Source organism: Dunckerocampus dactyliophorus, chromosome 18, assembly GCF_027744805.1.
Source record: "Dunckerocampus dactyliophorus isolate RoL2022-P2 chromosome 18, RoL_Ddac_1.1, whole genome shotgun sequence".
In the NCBI taxonomy this organism is placed as follows: domain Eukaryota; kingdom Metazoa; phylum Chordata; class Actinopteri; order Syngnathiformes; family Syngnathidae; genus Dunckerocampus; species Dunckerocampus dactyliophorus.
In genome coordinates this window covers 8,148,066-8,168,503 of record NC_072836.1, presented here as the reverse complement: position 1 = coordinate 8,168,503, position 20,438 = coordinate 8,148,066, and the positions used below count along the sequence as shown (strand labels likewise).

Genomic DNA, 20,438 nt, shown 5'->3' with positions numbered 1-20,438 from the left:
TTTGATTGTTGTCCAATTAAAACATTTTAATGCGAGTTTACTGACAAGTGATTTGCATCAGTACCCAAGTGAACTTCAGTGATTGACTAACCCAAGTCCATAAAATAAAGCAATTTTGCCAACACCAGTTCATGGTATATGTCTAAAACGGTTGATAAATGCTCTGTGAACTTCTATTCAGCAAGCATAGAGACGCCGATGAAGCGGAGGATGCACAAGACACTTATGCAACATTTTATTTGGTAATCTGTGCCACTGGTATCATTGTCACAGCAACCGGCAGCAAATCCGGTATGACCGTAGAGGGGCGGTGTCAATATCATCAAATGGAAATCGCGCTCTGCTTGACGAGCAGGTCGCTGGTTCAATAGCCGAACTCCTTTGTGTCGCTCACGTGACAACTGGGCGGTGCTTAGTCTGCGACGTCTCTTCAACATGGAGTGCAGAAAAAAAGGCAGGACCACCCTAAACTTCTCAATTAGATTTGTATGTCTTTAAGTTTGTGGATACAGAAACAATGGAGACACACATGTGAACGCCAGAAGCCTACGCGGATCGGATCCTTACGTCGAACGACATTGGAGTGCCTCTTTTTTTCTTTTTTTTTTCTTTTTTTTTAGCAACCACGCTAACCTACCGGCAGCGGCAGAGGAATCTGTCACAACTAGTTAAAAAAAAAGAAAGGACGCCATCACATCCAATAATCGATAAGGATATAATCGATAGTAACTTCCGTTAAACTTATCAAGTTGTGGCGTGACCTCTAGCTAGGGTTACTGGGTGAAAGGTGACGCCGTTCGATCGGTTTGTTTAATTGAGGTAAGTTGGGTTCATGCTTTTTTAGGTTAGCGTAAAACTAATATGAACTCAGTTAACCTTCCTTACACGACATATAAAAATGCCTCTCTAGCGCTTCCTTAAGTAACTCATACAAGACTATATTCAACTGTCCTTCTTTCTTGACTATATTTTCTTATCATATATATATAGAGAGAGAGAGAGAGAGAGAGAGCGAGAGAGAGAGAGAGTACATTAATGTGCCCTAAAATGACATCATCATTACATCTAACTATTTATAGAATGCACAATGTGGCAAGTGTATCCGCCTCCCTGGGCTCCATGGGGCTGCTGCGTCTCTGTGGGGCGCCCTGGTCCTGGAGCGTTGCAGCAGGACTGGGCATGTATTTGGGCACGAGAAGCTGGAAGTATTTCTACATCGCGGCGCGAACTGCCAGGAGAGACATCAAGTAAGTCAAACAGTGTCAAAGAGACCAAACTGGCCTTATAGATCAGTGATATCCAACTGGTAGCTTGCAGGTCTTATCAGGCTGGTGAATGACTTCAGACCTAGCATTTTGAAGAATAAAAATGGCAAAATGAACTAAAACACATACAGTATTTAAGGAATTCAGAAGAATGATATGTAGTATTCTACACTGGTCACTAGGTGTCAGTAATTTTACTGTAATGTTTGGTGAGACACACAAACACCAAATTTGATCGCCTGAGCAACAGGCTTTTATTGCAGGTTTGAATGATCTCACAACAGGCACAATAATCCTTAATAAAAATTCCAAGTAAAAACAAGGGCTAATATTGCATCAGTTACCCACACCAAGCTAAAACTAAACTCTGAACCCCCCACGCCACTTCCTGTCTACCCTCCACTGCGCTGCCCTAGGGAACACATTTATAGCAACACACATGAGCACGAGTCTTATTTATGTCTTAAATGGCTTATTTATTGTTATTATGTCTACTACATTGGGTAATACAAGTGTAAAGGTGACTATAGGGGTGTTAATTTGTCTAGAGGGCTCTAATAATGTTAAAAAAAACAGTTTTTTTATGCTCTAACTACGAAAATATTCCATTTATAAATAAGGAATCCTACTTTGCGGAAATTCGGTATCGGACTCTGCTGCAAAAAGTTAAGTTTTGAACTGACAACACGTGTCTGTCTTGTGTCATTCCCGGGCTGGATTTGGCCTGTGGGCCGCTTGTTGAATAGCCCTGTTATAAAGTATAATTTTACTAAAACATGACAAAAGGATGACGCATATCCTTTCAAGTAAGTAAACTTTAGTAAAGGAGAGTTTTTCTTAAATATTTACACTGAAAGGTGTCCTAGACTGTGTTGCAATTTGCGCGCTTCCATACTTATACTTCAACATGTCTATTAAGTGTCTACCTGCTGTCTGCTGGCATCTGTAAAGCTGATGTGGCATTTAAAGAGAACATGGCATTGACCATTTGTTTCAAATATTTCCAAGAAAGTTTATTTTAGTCCATGTGGAGCAACGCATGGTATTCTTGAGTAAATAAATGCCCTTGGGTGTGTAAATGAGGAGATACTATATTATAAATGGCTTTTTAGTGGGATGCAGTGTAGCTCACTTTTTGTAAAAAGAGAATTTTGTCAACATTTCTTATATTGGACATCAAGTGTAGCACATGTCCACATTTACACAATCACTTGCTCAACCCTACTCTTTGTCCTTGCTGTCCCTCCCCAGCGGTCTGTATGTGCTGCTAAGAGTGAGGCTGGCGTTGTGGCGCTACATGCGCAACGGAAGCAACGTCCTCTCCATCTTCGCACAGACGGTGAAACGCAACCCAAACAAAATTGCGCTGATCTACGAGGCCACCGGGGAAACGTGGACCTTCGCCCAGCTGGATCAGTTGTCCAACTCGGTGGCCAACTGGGCGAGAAGTCAGGGCTGGGTCTCGGGAGACGTGGTGGCCCTCTTCATGGAGAGTCGGCCGCTGCAGGTGGCGCTGTGGCTGGGCTTGGCCAAGGTCGGGGTGGAAGCCGCTCTCATCAACTTCAACCTCCGCAGCGACTCCCTTCTGCACTGTATCGGGGTGTCGACATCTCGGGCTATTGTGTTTGGAGCTGAGCTTGCTGATGGTGAGAAATCCGTGCTTGTATTTTAACTTTAAAAAATAGTCATGACATCTTCTTTCTCCCTACATGTCAGCCATGTTGGAGGTCAATTCCTCCTTCAGCCAGTCCATGGTGCGGTTTTGTACCGGAGACCTCAGTGCTCATCAGCTAGCCTATCTGGCCGCGACACCCCTGGACCCCATTTTAGCATCCACGCCGGGGCATGCCCCTTCACCTTGCATCCCGCGGAAAAACATGAACGGTGGGTAGAGATATGTTTTTTTTACATATATAATTGATTTCATGCTGATTGCAAAATACAGTATTTTGTGCACAAAAGACTTTTCTTTTCTTTGTCTTATTAGACTGTGAGGTGTATATTCCATATACAAACTAATGTAGTTTAGTGATTATTTGCATCATACATTTACAGAACAGCTCACATGCCCACATTTATCATAAATCATGCTCATTATTTATTATTATTTTATTACATTATTTATATTTTTGCTATTTATTTTATTATAGGGGTGTCACAAGATTGAAACGTGACGAAATTTCTCGTTTCAAGAAAAGTCGTGAGAACAGGGCAGACAGAAGCCAACCAAGACTGTGAATTATGGCATCACTACTATGAATGATAATAAAGTAATATGGCAGTAATATGGAAGTGGTAGTGTGCGAGGCATTATTGGAAGCGCATATTAAGTGCTTAGGCACACCTTGCAATCCAACCTACCTTAGTGTTCCCAGCGTCAGCGGAGTTAAAACAGCTGCTTGCTACATGTTGATGTCCAAGGAAAAGTTGTAGTAATTCTACGTTTTATAAAATTTTACTTGAGATTTGTCAGATCAACCCAGACTCTTAATCACCGAGTAGTTCTATCGACGCTCATTGCATTTGGCTCAGCACCAACTTTCACGTACCGGCAATCAGTAGTTCCGTTTCACAACGCACCTCATACATAGAAGAGATCCGTATTATTTGGTAATTCAATACAAGCCATCAACAAAGGTGAAAAATCCGCCGATAGGCGGAGTGGAGTGAGTTCCACTTCTGTAAAGCTGTGCAATGCACGTCTGAAAGCTGTAAAAAAAAAATTAAAAACAATTAAAAAACCCTCCACAATGCAACCCAGAGGCAAGAAAGTGGAGTTTGAACACAATCCTCCGTCACCTTGCTGCACCACGCTTTCCTGGCAATATATGCATGGATGTCCAAAGTGTGACGCAGGGGCCATTTGTGGAACATGGCTCATTGCAGAAAGAAAATGAACAAAAACCCAGCAGAAATAAAAAATAGAGCACAAAGGCATAATGTCATTAGAAATTGCGGTACATGATTATGTATATGTCATAAATAGACAAAGACAAGTCGATAAGAGAAAAACAGCGAGCTGTATTATTATATATTATCACAACAGTGGTTTATTTGGTCTCAAAAAATGTTGACAATATTTTTGGGACAATTTAAACATTGTGACTCGTTTAGATGAGTCAGTTTTTTCAGTGTACTTAAAAAAAAAAAAAAATTATGTAAAAATCTTGTCTCGTCTTGTTCTTGTGGACCCTGTCTTGTGTATCGTCCCGTCCCGTGAATTGTGTATCACCGGTATTGTATTCTATTTGTAATTTCTATTTTATCTTATTTATTGTATTCATTTATTGTTAATTATTTGTGTTATATATTTATCTTATCACAATACTAATTATTTTTTTTTGTATTTTATGTCCATTTTATTAATGTTGCATACTTCCTTACTATTTTTTATTTTTATTTTTTACAATTATTATAGTGTGTAACGGGATTCACTGTTATCTTCTCTGCAGATCATTTGTTTTACATCTACACTTCTGGCACCACAGGGCTGCCCAAGGCTGCTATTGTTGTGCACAGTCGGTATGGTACCCCTCACTCAATGTTCTCTCTTAAATAAAAGAGAAATAAAAGGCGCATATCTGTCCATAGACTCAGAATGTTTGCATGATCCCTCCACAGGTACTACAGGATCGCCGCTTTCGGCTACTATGCTTTCGGCATGCGCCCGAATGACATCATCTACGACTGTCTTCCTCTCTACCACTCAGCAGGTTTTTAAAATCTTTGTGAGCACATTTTTTCCCATGACCAGGCAGAGCAACTGGTGTATTAACTTTCCTCTGTGCAAGGTAATATCATGGGTGTGGGCCAGTGTCTGATGCACGGCGTCACCGTCGTAGTGAAGAAGAAATTCTCAGCAAGTCGCTTCTGGGATGACTGCATCAAGTATAACTGCACTGTAAGCGATTTAGCTTTTTTTTTATTACAGTGATGATGGTGTTTATGTGGTTATTTAAACATCAGAGCTCCTATTTCCTCACAGGTGGTCCAGTACATTGGAGAAATATGCCGCTACCTCTTGTCTCAGCCCGTGCGGCCGTCAGAAAAGGGCCACAAGGTTCGCTTGGCTGTGGGAAACGGACTACGGCCCAGCGTGTGGGAGGCCTTCACCGATCGCTTTGGGGTGAAGCAGATCGGGGAGTTCTACGGAGCGACTGAGTGTAACTGTAGCATTGCCAACATAGACGGCAAGGTCTGCAATCACATGTGCATTCTTTACACATACTGTACTAAACTAATGTAACCTAATTCTGCGTCTCCAGGTGGGCGCATGTGGGTTTAACAGTCGCATCCTGCCCAACGTTTACCCCATCCGCCTGGTCAGAGTCAATGAGGACACTCTGGAGTTGGTCCGGGACAGCCGTGGCCTCTGTGTGCCCTGCCAACCCGGTGACTAATCATCCACTTTTCACACTAAGATTAAAAATGACATGAAAGTTCCTCACTGGATGCGTCCTTGTCATCCAGGAGAGCCAGGTCTCCTGGTGGGTCGCATCAACCAACAGGACCCCTTGAGGCGCTTTGACGGCTACGCTAATCACGACGCTACGAGGAAGAAAATAGCCCATAATGTCTTCAAGAAGAACGATTCAGCGTACTTGTCAGGTTAGCAGTCATGTTTAGTTTTTGTCCAAATAGAGTCAGTGGAAAAATAATGGTTATTTCTCTCCTCGTATGTCTCTAAGGTGACGTTTTGGTGATGGATGAGATGGGTTACATGTACTTCCGCGATCGTGGAGGCGACACCTTCCGCTGGCGAGGAGAGAACGTGTCCACCACAGAAGTGGAGGGCATACTCAGCAGCCTTCTGGGTCAGACGGATGTGGCCGTGTATGGCGTTGCAGTGCCTGGTAAGCTTGTACTCGCTGCTTTTTGCATCACGTGTTAGCATTACTATTACTCTGGTTACGTATGAGTTCTGTTCCTAGACTGTGATGTAAGTCAAGTTTTGGCGTTAATTGGATCTTATACCTAAATTAACTCTTAGGTCACTCGCACTGTACACAGAACACATGAAAGACATGTAAAATACTGTTTAACACACTAAGTACAATAATTAAATGAGGAAAAAAAGAAGTGCCCTGCGATTGGCTGGCAAGTCCTCTCGGCCGAAGGCAGCTGGGATGGGCTCCAGCATATCCCCGTGACCCTAATGAGGATAAGCGGCATAGAAAATGGATGGATGGATGGATGGGAAAAAAAGAACAATTGCTTACTCTTATCTCTGTGGTTGTTGTGCACACTTCAACGCTCAATGCTGCTACCACTGTCCATTTCATACTAGCAGATGTTTCCAGACCCAACCACGATAAGTGAATTTCTGCGAATTAGGAGTCAATATTAATACATGGAATATTTGCGTAGTTGGAGCATAGAAAACCCGTTTATGACCTTCTAAAATAACATTATTAGAGCCTTTTAGACATGAAATAACACCCCTGTAGGCGTCTTTATACTCGTATTAGCTGATATAGTTGACATGATAAGCGATAATAACACATGAATAAACTCGCACATTAGCACAGGGAAAGTTCTTTGTTGTCGTAGTATCTCGAACATAATGTGGGTCGATCACATTGCATTAAAAAAAAATTCCATCGTCGCTATGATCGTCACTTGATTGACATATTTATGCCAGTCTCACATGAATCTGGCATACATAGACGTAACTTTGTTTACACCACATTGTGCAACTCTTGCGCAGGCTACCGTATCTCTGAAGTGACCCAAGAGACGGCCGCCGCTTTAAACATAGCAATCTACCGAGTTAACTACAGTAGTTAACCTCAAATTTATTTATTCAAAACTTAATGGGTTTGCAACTGAGTGGGGAATTGGGACAAAGAAGGGAGCTAAAAATGTACCACTTCCACACAGAATGGAAGGATTCTGCATCTATGGCTGCAAGTTAAGGTAATGTAATGTCTCATCAATGTAACATTACTGATGCCTAGTGACCAGAATACTACAGTTGATTTGTCTGCCAATATTTTTTGACTAATAATAAGCCATAGTCAACCACAAAACAGCAATCATTTATTTGTTAATTAATTTCTTTTAAACTGCGATAGAGTGAAGGAGCAATGTTCGAATCACGATGTAGCGAGGGACGACTGTATTAATAGTTAATGGATGTGCATACGTAACCACATAACAGCGAAACCCGCTATGCAGTAACCCAAGGACCACCTGGATTATTTTTACACCCCCTTTAACTGTTGAACCCATTTCAACTCTGCTGCTGACTAAAAGCAGCAACACCTACTGATTGCATAAACAGTCCCCCGGACAAAACTATCTTACCAGCTGCCACTCAGGTGTAAACAAGGTCCCTGGAATGTATTAAGGACACATATACAGTAGGGGTGGGAATCTCTGGCCACCTCACCATTCGATGCGATTACGATTCACAGGCCTGCGATGCAATGATAAAACAATTATCGATACATCTCGATGCATCTTTTTTTGTGATCAATAGTTTTTTTCATGCATAATTTTTTTTCTATTTATATATATTTTTTTTTAATTACTGTGTACTACTAAAACAAAGCATATTTGTAATTATCAACAATTAAAATAAACACGAAACAGGTACATTTACTTACATTATTTTTTAGAGAATTAGTTATCACCTGCTCGATGATTCTCTGGTTGGCAGCAACTTCAGCGGGCTGTTTTTCCTGCTGGTTCGGGTGGAAACGTGCTATGTGGTTTCTCATATTTGTCCTGTATTTTAAGCATGTATGACAAAGTTTGCATATTGTCTGGCTCTTGTCCAGCTCATTTTGATCTTCAACCACGTGAAAGCCAAAGTGCTTCCAGACGCTCGCTTTAAATCCAGCGGGTGCGGGTCGGAGTTTTCTCTCCATTCTGGAAGCCTCTTAAACTTATGTGAACCGTCCGGGCGGCACGTCCTCTTTCCGTCGTCTTGGGGTTTTTTTTGTTCCGTCAGCATCGATTATTGACATTTATGAAACGATAAATGATCGTCAATGTCCGCATCGCAATGCATCTAAGAATCAATTATTTCCCCCACCCTTAATATACAGATAGTCTTATGTTATTAGTGTTCTCGTCGCCTTCTGGGAGTCCATTTTTACATCTCAGTGTTTGTGCTTTCCCCCTTCTCATTCACTCCAAATCCTTGTTGAAGTTGAAAAAGTCTCATTTTGAGAAATTTTCAATTATTGTATACTTCCAATGCACACCCCGCCCCCTTTGCGCTAAACAAATATAATTAGAGCAGTTACGGTATGTTATTTGTATATTATTTTAACTAAACATTATTATTTGCAAATAAATAGAGGCCCTTAAAAGACGCCTTTTGCACAATGTGGGGAAAGAATCAGACTTCAGCTCCTTTAGTGTGACAATGTGAACTCTTCCCAGGTGTGGAAGGGAAGGCAGGCATGGCCGCCATCGCAGACTCCGATGGAAGTTTCGACTGCAGCAAGTTCCTGGAGGGGATTCAGGCAGCTCTCCCACCGTACGCTCGGCCGGTGTTCCTGCGAATCTCGCCGAGCGTCGACACCACAGGTAACAACTCTTGACTGATGATTTCATATTGCTGTATCACAAGTTTTTACATACTGTATATATTCTCCACATATGTAGGTACTTTCAAAATCCAGAAAACCAGATTGCAGAGGGAGGGCTACGACCCCCGCCTCACCAGCGACCACATCTTCTTCTTAAACGGCAAAGCCGCGCGCTACGTGGCGGTAGACGAGGAGCTCTACATCGCCATAATGGAGGGCCGCATGCATTTATGACGTGGATCGTGGCGAGAGACGAAGATGAAGTGTTTTCTGCGCCACTCGACAGGAGTTTAACGCCTTCAAGGCGCACTGTTGAGGTGACGGCTCACTCCTTAGGAAGTACTGTTACACATGATTCATTTTTATTTTTATTTAACACTGTAGGAATAAGATGCTGTGACTTGTCATGGCGTTTATTCACTTCAATAACTTCCATACATTAAACACCTCGCCCCGCATAGAGCGGCTTTCATGATGACGTAGGAGGACAATACGGTTGCTGGGACATCCCGGTCAGGTATTTCCATGTAGGACTGATTCTTATAGGGTGACACTCCTGTTGTGTGTCAGGATGAAGCCTCCGCACAGGAGGTTATAGGTCAAATACTAATATTTTTTTAAATGCAGTGCACAAAGCCTAATGTCCACACATCTCAAAAGTAATGTATGTGCCTTATGCCGGTGTGTGTGTGTGTGTGTGTGTGTGTGTGTGTGTGTGTGTGTGTGTTTTGAAAGACTGCAAAAGAATGTATGGTCACCTTTTTATCTCCCATAACATGTAACACAGTCATGTCAACCTACTTTTTATCGTAGGCCACATCACAGTTATCACAGTTATGGTTGCCCTCAAAGTGCTGCTTGTAACTGTAGAATTATTTAAATGTTTGTATAATTGCCTCATTTTATTATGACCTAATTGATTATTAGCATTTTTTCTTTTTGCCAACCAACAATGGATCACTAGTATTGTACAATTTGTTTTAAAACTGGATTTTGGTTACCAAATAGTTTGTTACAACAAATAATATTTGTTGAGTGAAAAGTGAAGAAACACTGGAATCGCATTCAAAAATGCATTTAGCAAAAAAGAAAAGTGACGTGGCCGGCCGCATCTGGCCGCTGGGCCTTGAGTTTGACCCCTGTGATTATTACGCATCAAAAAATATCCACATAGTCACATCATGTAGCAGGTTTTTCAAGATTTTAATACGCATCCTCCAGGTGACAGGTTGTGTTTTTAACTCCAAATTAAACAATTACATCTTAAAACGTGCCTTGAGTTGTTGTTATTTATGTGAATTGATTATCAAACTGGTATCAAAGTAGCAAATAACCACTGGGGGGCCTCTAATTAGTACAGCTGTGGCTGTAGACAACCTCCTGATGTAGTTTTTTTTTTTTTTTTACCATGAGTGAGTCAACAGCCAGCAGCTTTATCAACCTCTCATGCACTTTAAAATGGCGGTTGCGCTATTTTGCAATTGCTGTGAAACTCGTGTGTAACCCTTGCCGTACTGTACAACGATCTCATCAGCGATATTAATGCTGGTTGAGCAGCGTGCTTCTTACCGCGATGACAACATTGGCTCTGTTGCTGCTGTGGTGAGCAGTGTACTTGTTAATAAATGTTAATTAAAAAAATCACACCTATGCCGATTGGCTGATGGACAGCCAATCGGATCCTCCAGCTCAGCGTAGGTGTGATTTTTTTTTTTTTTTTTTTTTTGGGTCTACCACTTGACTTTTTGTTCCATAATGCTCAGGATCTTTCAAAAAATGTAGAGTGGCTGTCTTACTGCGCCCCACCTCAGCAGCAATGGGACGCTGTGAGAGGCCTTGCTTATGCAGCTGGACAAGCCGACCACGTTGAAAAAGAGAAAGCTTCTTAGCTTTAGCCATCAGGAGGGCATGACAGTGTGAATGCCTGACAGAAACTGACAAATTCGAGCAGATTTTGGCTTTTATAGCCTGTGGTCTGAAACTTTTGATCATGTAATAAATAACCTATTTCATTTTTTTTGTGGTTGTTTTTTGTTTAAATTACATGTTCCAAATGTTTTTTGTCTCACTCCCCTTCTTGCTTTTGCATATTGTAGCTCTACTTAAAACCTCATATCCAAATGTGCAAAATGCAAATTCTAGCAATTTTTCAACTGGTCTTAAGATTTTGATCAGGTCTGTATACTGTATAATGGGTCTACGGTTACTATAGTGCGCCACTGGGATCAAGTATCATTTTAAAAGCCCCTGAAATGAGAAGAGTAGGCCGCTCATGGTAATTGATGGTAAGCAGAGGCAGCAAAAACAGTGGTACTTGTCAAGCAAAATGTTCCTGAAGTTGTACTTGGGAAACAACAACAGCTGATCTACTGTATGTCAATAAAACTCCAAGGCTGGTGCATTCGTTCCACTTTATTCCCGTACCTGTCCCTCGCTTCAGAACAATTCTCCATCACCTTTCAACTTTCAGTGGATTCAGTCCGTTAAAAGAGTTATTTTTGCCGGCAGGATTTTCAGCGGATGCTCCTTGCAGGCCGTGCAAAAGTAAGGAAAGGCTTTTGGTGTAATGACATCAGTGAAAGTGTACAGTGGCACTCTCTCCGCGGGGTCATAAAAGGTCACCTTGCCTCGGTCCATGTCCAAAAGCACCCTGATCACGTCCGGCTTGCTTGTCATGTTGAGCGGCTCCCAAGGCGCCGTGCAGGCTTTGTGCTCGCCATTGCGGAAGCGTATCGTCCAGAAACCCTCGGCGGGCGTCAACACATGCTTGCCCTTTCTGTTGATGGACTCGCTTGCCACGCCCACCACCCAGTAGGTGTTGTCCTTCACCTCCACACTCCAGCTGTGGCGCCCGGAAGAGTAACCCTCAGCAGCCAGCATCTCCGCGCTGACGTCGAAGCGCTCCAGGTTGTTTGGAAGCTTGAAGTTCTGCGTGGAGTTTTGAACCACTGTCAGGTCCTCTGACAGGATGAAGCAGTTGGCTGCCGTGTTGGGATCCATGACGACTGGACCTTGATGATGAAAAAGAGGCCATATTGTTCAAAGTTTAAGGGAAAGAAGCTGGCCAAGAGTGATGCAAAATTGCCAGAATTTCACTGTTTTTATGGGAATTAATGGGCACTTCTTCTTCTTCTTGTATTCGTCAATGGTTGCTAGGCAGATGATGGAGCCCGTGTACCACCAGTGGTTGGGCCTTTAGCCTAATAGTATAATACTACTGAGACTGCAGGGCCCCCAAATGACTACTGAAAAAGTTGTTTTTATCGAAATGTTGTATATAAATTGAATGGAAAAACCTGTTAAATGACCCTAAATGTCCTGTTAAATAACATTACTTCAAGAATTCCCATGAATAGTATACATTTACAAGTCTTCTCAGGTCATTGAATTGATCGCAACTGGACTGTTCAGGTTGTCTTAGAACCTAGGTTCCCAAAGTGGGGTGCACGTACCCCTAGGGATACGCAGATTGCCGTAGGGGGTACATGAATTTAAAAAAAAACGGTTTGACTACATTAGCGCTGAACACTGAGATTTACGTAATGCACTCGAACGCCTCATGTGATCAGCCACAGCCGGTAGTACAGCGCAGAAGAAAGGTGACAGCGTGAAGTTGTTCGTTGTTCTGTGTGCTTGAGATGAACAAATAAGTAAGTTTGACGATGACGTTGTGCAATAAAAGTGTTAAATTTTGAAGATTTTTCAAGATGATTTATATTGTGTGCTAAATGAGAGCTTGTGGTGCTCAGACTAATCAGTGTGTCATTTGTTTGTTGACCGGATGCACTGACTATGTCAGAAAGCTCCAATTTTGCACATTTGCTAGTAAATGTATGCTTACACAAATAATGTGTCTTCTTCGAAGGTTGCAGCCACTTTGTTCGGCGGTCCCTGAACACGCAGATTGAGACTTTCTCCGACACCGCACACAGACAGATGTGTATTTTCTATTCTTCCTTTCACCTCGTCCTTGTTCACAAATGTTAATGCCGTGCGTAAATGCACGGAGGTGAGCTTTAATAATGTAAGCTCTGTGCTGCTGTGCATTTTTGCTTGGTGCATAAAGCTACATGTGCTCATATGTCCATTTGGCTCAGTAATACGCCTCATATTGAATTAATGTCCATTATGTGTCCAAAGCACAGCAAAAGAGCATAAAGATCACAGTTCACCACATCTTACCACAACTTCCATCCATCATTTTCTACGCCGCTTCTCCTCATTAGGGTTGTAGGGGTATGCTGGAGCCTATCCCAGCTAACTTCGGGCGACAGGCGGGGTACACCCTGGACTGGTCGGCAGCCAATCGCAGGGCACATATAGACAAACAACCATTCACACTCACATTCATACCTATGGACAATTTAGAGTCACCAATTAACCTAACATGCATGTTTTTGGAATGTGGGAGGCAACCGGAGTACCCGGATAAAACCCACACACGTACGGGGAGAACATGCAAACTCCACACAGAAATGCCCAACGGAGATTCGACCCACGTCTTCCCAATCTCTGGACTGTGAGGCCAACATGCTAACCACTAGACGGACCACTGTGCCAGGAAATATCGTACCCCTCTAAAACTCTGTTTTAAATTAGTAGCCAATGTGCGTAGATGAAAAATAAGACACGTTTTTTTAATATAATGTCCATCCATCCTTTTTGTATGCCGCTTATCCACATTAGGGGGTATGCTGGAGCTTATCCCAGCTGACTTTGGGCGAGAGGCGGGGTACACCCTGGACTGGTCGCCAGCCAATCGCAGGGCTAATATGTCATAAATTGAATAATATAACAAAGATGTTTCATTGTGTGGCTTTTGTGTTTTGAGTGTGCAGGAGTAAGAAGATGTTTCGCCTCTCATGTAAGCAGGCTTCATCATGTCATGATCAAAGACTAGATAGGCCAGTTGTAGTCTGAGAAGATGGTGCAGGATCCAAAGTATTTATCCTCCGTTTTCAGACTTTCGTGGTGCAAAATGAGATACAATGTAGCGTGGCCTATGTCGGCCAACGGCAGTCGTTTTGAGTGGAACCACCCACGTTAGCATTCCATTCAAGTTGTGACAATGGTCACGGACGCACCTGAAACCAAAGGTGGTTGTGTCGTGTTGTGTTAAAGGCTGATTTAGGCTAAACCTTTTTAGGACGGGAGAAAGGACAGCGTTTTATGTGGGATATAGGTGGTGTCGCAGACCTCCCCCTCTGTTGAGAGATCGGTTCTCAACCTTGACATAGATGGCCTCCCTCACTCCTCGTCCAAACCATCTGTCCTGTTGATCCAGAATATGTACAACTGCTAACAACTGCCATTAGCTGGCACAGGCCCCACTCCATTGTATCTCAATGACTGTCGTTTTGCACCACAAAACCATTCTTGTTTGGGCCTGCCTCCACCTTAGAGGACACATTCTGTGGATCGAGCTCCTCTTTGAGCATGAAGTGATGAAGCCTGCTCGGATGAGACATCCTGAACAGTCCAGTTGCAATGGATTGAATGCCCTGAGAACACATGGATGAATGAGAATATTCACAGACAATTACAAGTATTCTTGTTAAAGGACTCACTGTATTTCACTATTTTCTGCATCTTCTCCCACACTTGATATTTGAGCGTTCCAAGATGCTTCGCCACATCAATCAGAGCACCAGAAAGCGTTTGTGGCTCGAAGGAACTGACCCAGGTTCTGCAAACGTACGGTATGTTGACATTTAGTCATTGTAATCTGCTGTCGCCCGCCGTAAGATCAGTGTTTAAATCAAACGTACCTCCTGATGATTTCCTTGTAATTCTGAAAACGACAACAAAGACAATCCTCACTGCCTGTTTTCGGCAATTGAAAATGCGGTTCAACGTGTTGATCGCCCTTACCTTAAGAAACGGGATGTCTTTTGTTTGCATCTCCTGTTCCACCAAGCGGATCACATTGGAGAGCGACGCCATCTCCTCGTTCATCTCCTCGATGCTCTGCTGGATCATCAGGTTCTTCTGAGCCTCCTCGGCCTTCAGGGCGGAGAGCCTGGCCGCCTCCTGCTCCTGCAGGAAGCGGTGGAGGGCCTCGAATTCCGCCTTGATCTGAGTCTCTGTGTGTTCTGCCTGGCACTGCATAAAGATTTGGTTCGTCACTGGTCGGAACCAACAGGTTAGTTTTATTTGCAACATGCTGACGTTTATTGTGTTGATATCGGATCTCAATGTGGGTCAAAAATGATAGAATCTCATTCTCCAATTTGAGAGATCTATGACATTTTAATTGTAACTGACCTACTTTTCCATGAGGTAGAGACACTAAATACTACGCATTTTATAATGCTGACCAAACTATGCTGGCGGGGTACATGGTGGTTGTCTACAAGCATGCATTTGTAGTTCTTATATTTGTCATGGTTTCATTCATTATTGGCAACTTCCTTTTTTACAGTTTTTGATATGAGCCCTTGAAAATTTTGATGAAAAAAATCCATCCATCCATCTTTGGTCGGGTCACGTGTGCAGCAGCCTAAGCAGGGAAGCCCAGACTTCCTTCTCCCTGGCTACTCCATCCAGCTCCTCCCGGCAGATCTTGAGACGTTCCCAGGCCAATTGAGAGGCATCGTCTCTCCAACGTGTCCTGGGAGGTGCCCTGCACACCTCCCCAAGGAGGCGTCCGGGAGGCATCCTTACCACATCACCTGGCTCTTCTCAGTGCTGTGGAGAAGTGGTTCTCCTCCGAGTTTCTCCCGGATGCTTCTCACCTTATCTCTAAGGGAGAGTCCAACCTACGGAGAACTCATTTCGACCTCTTGTACCCGCGATCTTGTCCTTTCGGTCACTACCCAAAGCTCGTGACCATAGGTGAGGGTAGGAAGATAGGTCGACCGGTAAATTGAGAGCGTTGCCTTTCCGCTCAGCTCCCTCTTCACCACAACGGACCAATGCAGAGTCCACATAAATGCAATATTTGTTTAAAAAAAAAAGATGTTCTAAAATGTACTATAAGTTGCTGTCATAAGTTCTGTCATTTAAACACGCTTCCTTGCAGGAGTGCTCCAAATGCTTCAGATTGTGAGGGCGTTTCTTGTGAACGGACAGTACCTTGACATGCTCGACCATGTCTTCGCACACCATTTTGGCTGTCTTGTACAGCTGCAGCTTCTCCTTCAAAGGCCGCAGGGCACCCTTCAGCTCCTCCTATAGAACCAATTGACAGGGCGTCGACAACACAACTTTTTACTTTTTATGAATAAGAGAGGGGGAAAAAAATCCAAACCTACATGGCCGTGGCAGAAAGTAATTGAGATCTATCAGTCTGGAAAAGGTTATAAAGCAATTTTTAAAGCTCTAAAGCTTTGGGACTCCAGCCAACCACAGTGCGAGCCATTATCCACAAATGGTGAAAACAGTGGTGAATCTTCCCAGGAGTGGTCAGCCAAACAAAATGACCCAAGAGCGCAGCTATGACTCATCCAAGAGGTCACCAAAGACCCCACAACAACATCCAAAGAGCTGCAGGCCTCACTTGCCTCAGTTCAGGTCAGTGTTCATGACTCCACCATAAGAAAGACGCTTGGAAAAAACGGCCTGCATGGCAGACTTCCAAGACAAGAACCACTGGTGAACAAAAAGAACATTAAGGCTCGTCTCAATTTTGTCAGAAAACATCTTGATGATCCCTAAGACCTTTGGGAAAATACTCTGTGGTCTGAGGAGACCAAGGTTGAACTTTTAGGAGGGTGTGTGTCCCATTACATCTGGCATAAAAGTAACGCCAGAAAAAGAACGTCATACCAACAGTAAAGTATGGTGGTGGTAGTGTGATGGTCTGGGCTGTTTTGCTGCTTCAGGACCTGGAAGATTTGCTTAAATGGAACCATGAATTCAGCTGTCTACCAAAAAATCCTGAAGGAGAATGTCCGGCCATCTGTCCGTGACCTCAAGCTGAAACCAACTTGGGTTCTGGAGCAGGACAATGATCCAAAACACACCAGCAAGTCCACCTCTCAATGGCTGAAGAAAAACTAAATGAAGACTTTGGAGTGGCCTAGTCAAAGTCCTGACCTGAATCCTATTGAGATGCTGTGGCATGACCTTAAAAATGTGCTTCATGCTGGAAAACCCTCCAATGTGGCTGAATTACAACAATTCTGCAAAGATGAGTGGGCCAAAATTCCTCCACAACGCTGTAAGAGACTCATTGCAAGTTATCGTACAAGCTTGATTGCAGTTGTTGCTGCTAAGGGTGAACCAACCAGTTATTAGGTTTAGGGGGCAATCACTTTTTCACACAGGGCCATGTAGGTTTGGATTTTTTTTTCCTCCCTTAGTAAATGTGACAAACATGCAAAAACATAAGAAATCAGGAAGGGGCAAACACTTTTTCACACCACTGTACAGTAAATCAGTACAGTATCATCACCTCATGATATTATCACACATTTGATTAGTATCATTTTCATTTTGTATTGTATCATTACCAACACACTTGCATTGAAATGAGAAGTCAAGGTGCCAAGCAGGAATTTGAGTGAACTATTGTATAATTCATTTTAAATGGGGTTTGATGACCAAAAATGCAGTACAAATATTCTGTCAAAACTGACAGAACAAATAAATTCGGCAAGAAAGATTGTCTATTTTATTTGTTTTACTTAATATAATATCAATATATTTTAAAAAAATTAATCAATACAATTATTAATAGTAATGCAATTTAAGCTCTATAAAACATGTTTTTAAGAGTAAAAATAATAAAAAATAAAATAATTTTTCAAAAGAGTCCTATTTTATTATTTCCAGGCTTTGACGGGCCACATAAAATTATATGGTGGGCCGAATCTGGCCCCCGGGCCTTGAGTTTGACACCTGTGCTTTAATACAAGGTCAGTGCGGCAGGTGGCGTCGAGTGTAAATGCAAAAGAAAAAAGATGCCACGATGCGATGGCGCATTATAAACGGGTCACATCTGCGTGGAAGGCTCAAGCTCGGCGACCTGGTGACAAGCGTAAACCTAAACTCACCCAGCTTTGGGCCAAGCGCGTATTCTTTTCACATTAGTGCCGCAGGTCTCTCATTCTTGAGAGAGGCCCAGCAGCATGCGGCAGAATGGACGCAGTATTATAAAAACCTGCGTGGGGGCTCGAGTTTCAGACCCCATGCAGCAACAGTCAACCAAAAATATAGATCTATTATTAGAATGTGAATTATCTCTGCTAAACATCACCGTGAATATTACGCAAAGTCAATGGCAGCGTGAAGGATAAAGGGGGGATATGAAATCAATAAATGACATTTTAAATCATGGATGGAGTCAAAGAAAAAAACATGATATTAAATTGTCACAAAAAGTAACTAATAAAAAGAATAAGAGGAATCAGTTTGGGGAAAATATTAAAATCAATTAATTGCAAATCAAATGAATAATAAAACAAATAAGTTAAATTAAAAATACAATAAATCAAACAAGTGAAACGGTAAATCACAAACAACAAGAAAGGAAATAATTTAAAATAGATATTTAGAAAAAATAATATAATAAACTTATACACAATTAAAAACATGCTAAATGTCACCGACGTGTTTAAAAATTATAAGAACAAAAAACGTAAAAAAAAAACCAACTAAAAATCAAAAAATTCAATGAAAATTGACTGGAAAAATGAATAAATCTGTTTTGGGGAAATGATCAAAATTAAAACAGTGCAACGAAAAATGAATGAGACCACCTGAGCCAGCTCACCGGGGAGAACAAAGTGGAAACATAAATGCAAGTTGTTTTTTTTACACAGAAAGATATGAAATGTAAATATAAAGTTTATTTTTTTTGAAGTGGTGGCACATTGGGGAAAGACCCACAAGCATTTGACCCGTCATTTTCCACACATCACTGACAAAGTCGATCCATACCGTACATTCATATCATGCTAGATTATTATTATTGGTAGAAATATGTTACTTATCATGTCGTTGTTGTGGCTGATGTTGCTTTGCTTACCTTACAGTCATGAGCACCTTCTCCAATAGGATAGAGCCTATGTCCTCTGTGGGCTGCGCCCTTCCCACACATTCCACAAATGGGCTCGAGGTCTTCTAAGCAGAAGAGTGTGACCTTCTCCCCGTGTTCGGCGCAAGCCTCGGGGTCTCTCTTGCCCCTGTCGTCCGTCACGAAGGCCTCACGGGCCCGCTCCAGCACCATTTGATCCATGGAGGTAAGAAAGGAAACCGGGCCGTTGTGGGGCCTACCCAGCTGTCTCTTGGGCAGCCTTTGCAGAAATGTGCGTCCGCTCGTGAGCCAATGTGGACACTATTAAGCGGACGGGAAGAGGTCACCGAGTAGGTGAGCATGTCATGCAGCCATGAGCAGGACAGGAAAACATCGGAGGCCCCTCCCACTCTCCAACCAACCCCACTCCACCACCAAAGCCATGCAGGACAACCTCAGTCTTTAAGCCCAGAAATAAGTGTTAATACCCAAGCCCCCAGAGGCATATCTCATGTCGGCTCGCGTTGTTTGACTATGCATGTTGCACGTTCTCGAATAAACACTGCACGTCTAAATAGAACAAAGAGGCTTACTTCCAAGCTAGTGTGTCAGGGCTCGTAAAGCCCGAGGAAGACAGCGGAGGGAAGAATTGATGACACCGAAATATTTCTACTTGCCAGTTACGCCATGACCCCCTCCGTGATATTTGAGATAAATAAAGGTAATAATAATAATAATGCATATGTAAAAGATGTCACATATTGGGTTAAATTGAGAAAATAATAGCTTGCATTTTTGAAAATTAAAATAATTAGATTTATGTATTAAAATGTTTATATTTTGCAAATTTGCATTTACATATTTTTGAACTTCAAAATGAAAAGACCTAAATAAACCTCAATTATTGATGTAGATACAATCATGGCTTGCAGCAGTTATGAAAATAAATGCATTTTAAATGATTATCTTAATATATTATTTTAAAAAGCACACTTATAAAAAAAGTAAGTTCATTCCGTGTAAAATACGTTTGCATAACTTTAGAAGAAAGTGTTATATTTTATATTTTTATAATTAGAAAAAAATAAAAAGAAAATTATACACATAAATAATATATTATACATATTTTAAAAATATTACAATTGTCAGTAAAATAATACGTTGCAGCAGCATTTTTACATTTAAAATGATTACATTTACATCATTTATCATTTACTATTTATCATTTCAAAATAGAAAACTGAGAAAAATGTGTCAATATTGTAAATCCAAATTATTGTTTAATAACAATAAAATAATTTTCAATTAATACATATTTATATGGTTATAATTTGAAAAAACATATTTAGAAATAAGATAAAATTATTCTATGCAAAGTAATAGTTTGCAGCAGTTTTGAATACTAAAGGTTATATCTTCAAATTATTATAAAAAGGAAAACATCCGCATAAATAAAATACATTAAATTGTAAGTGAAAACAGGTTGCAGTAGTTTTTTTAAAAATATATTTTAAATGATTAAATTTACATATTTTTATTATTTAAAAATAAAGAATTTGAAAAATAAATAATCCTAAATTATTGAAGATGCAATAATAGCACATTTAAAAAAAAAAAAATTTTATATTACAGTTTGAAAAAATTATATTCGTATATTATTTTAAACACATTTAT

General features: G+C 41.6%; 2 protein-coding genes and 1 long non-coding RNA gene across 3 annotated transcripts; 2 read left to right on the top strand and 1 right to left on the bottom strand.

Moving 5' to 3' along the window:
* The first annotated feature begins 425 nt into the window (after positions 1–425).
* Positions 426–11,254, top strand: slc27a1a (solute carrier family 27 member 1a). Its single transcript, XM_054759750.1, has 13 exons — positions 426–819; positions 1,080–1,247; positions 2,517–2,911; positions 2,982–3,149; positions 4,718–4,787; positions 4,887–4,978; positions 5,057–5,166; positions 5,251–5,460; positions 5,531–5,657; positions 5,736–5,873; positions 5,954–6,118; positions 8,658–8,804; positions 8,883–11,254. The coding sequence occupies exons 2-13, from the start codon at positions 1,081–1,083 to the stop codon at positions 9,038–9,040; spliced, it is 1,947 nt and encodes a 648-aa protein (XP_054615725.1). The 5' UTR covers positions 426–819; position 1,080; the 3' UTR covers positions 9,041–11,254.
* Positions 11,059–19,162, bottom strand: trim35-13 (tripartite motif containing 35-13). Its single transcript, XM_054759777.1, has 6 exons — positions 18,777–19,162; positions 15,881–15,976; positions 14,678–14,908; positions 14,575–14,597; positions 14,374–14,492; positions 11,059–11,817 (listed from the first exon to the last, which is right to left on the bottom strand). Exons 1-6 carry the CDS (start codon positions 18,984–18,986, stop codon positions 11,282–11,284), a joined length of 1,215 nt encoding a protein of 404 aa, XP_054615752.1. The 5' UTR covers positions 18,987–19,162; the 3' UTR covers positions 11,059–11,281.
* On the top strand, positions 12,362–17,476 carry LOC129171287 (uncharacterized). The gene is made up of 4 exons (XR_008566762.1): positions 12,362–12,456; positions 12,672–14,505; positions 14,724–14,948; positions 15,228–17,476. It is a non-coding gene; the product is annotated as an uncharacterized LOC129171287 (long non-coding RNA).
* Positions 19,163–20,438: the final 1,276 nt, after the last annotated feature.

Excerpts from the sequence above, each read along its gene's own strand:
- slc27a1a (XM_054759750.1), top strand. The coding sequence starts at position 1,081 with ATGCACAATGTGGCAAGTGTATCCGCCTCCCTGGGCTCCATGGGGCTG. Across the intron at positions 6,119-8,657 it reads GTATGGCGTTGCAGTGCCTG|GTGTGGAAGGGAAGGCAGGC; the intron begins GTAAGCTTGTAC and ends AACTCTTCCCAG. Across the intron at positions 8,805-8,882 it reads GCCGAGCGTCGACACCACAG|GTACTTTCAAAATCCAGAAA; the intron begins GTAACAACTCTT and ends CCACATATGTAG.
- trim35-13 (XM_054759777.1), bottom strand. The coding sequence starts at position 18,986 with ATGGATCAAATGGTGCTGGAGCGGGCCCGTGAGGCCTTCGTGACGGAC. Across the intron at positions 14,909-15,880 it reads ACATGGTCGAGCATGTCAAG|TGCCAGGCAGAACACACAGA; the intron begins GTACTGTCCGTT and ends ATCTTTATGCAG. Across the intron at positions 14,493-14,574 it reads TACAAGGAAATCATCAGGAG|AACCTGGGTCAGTTCCTTCG; the intron begins GTACGTTTGATT and ends GTACGTTTGCAG.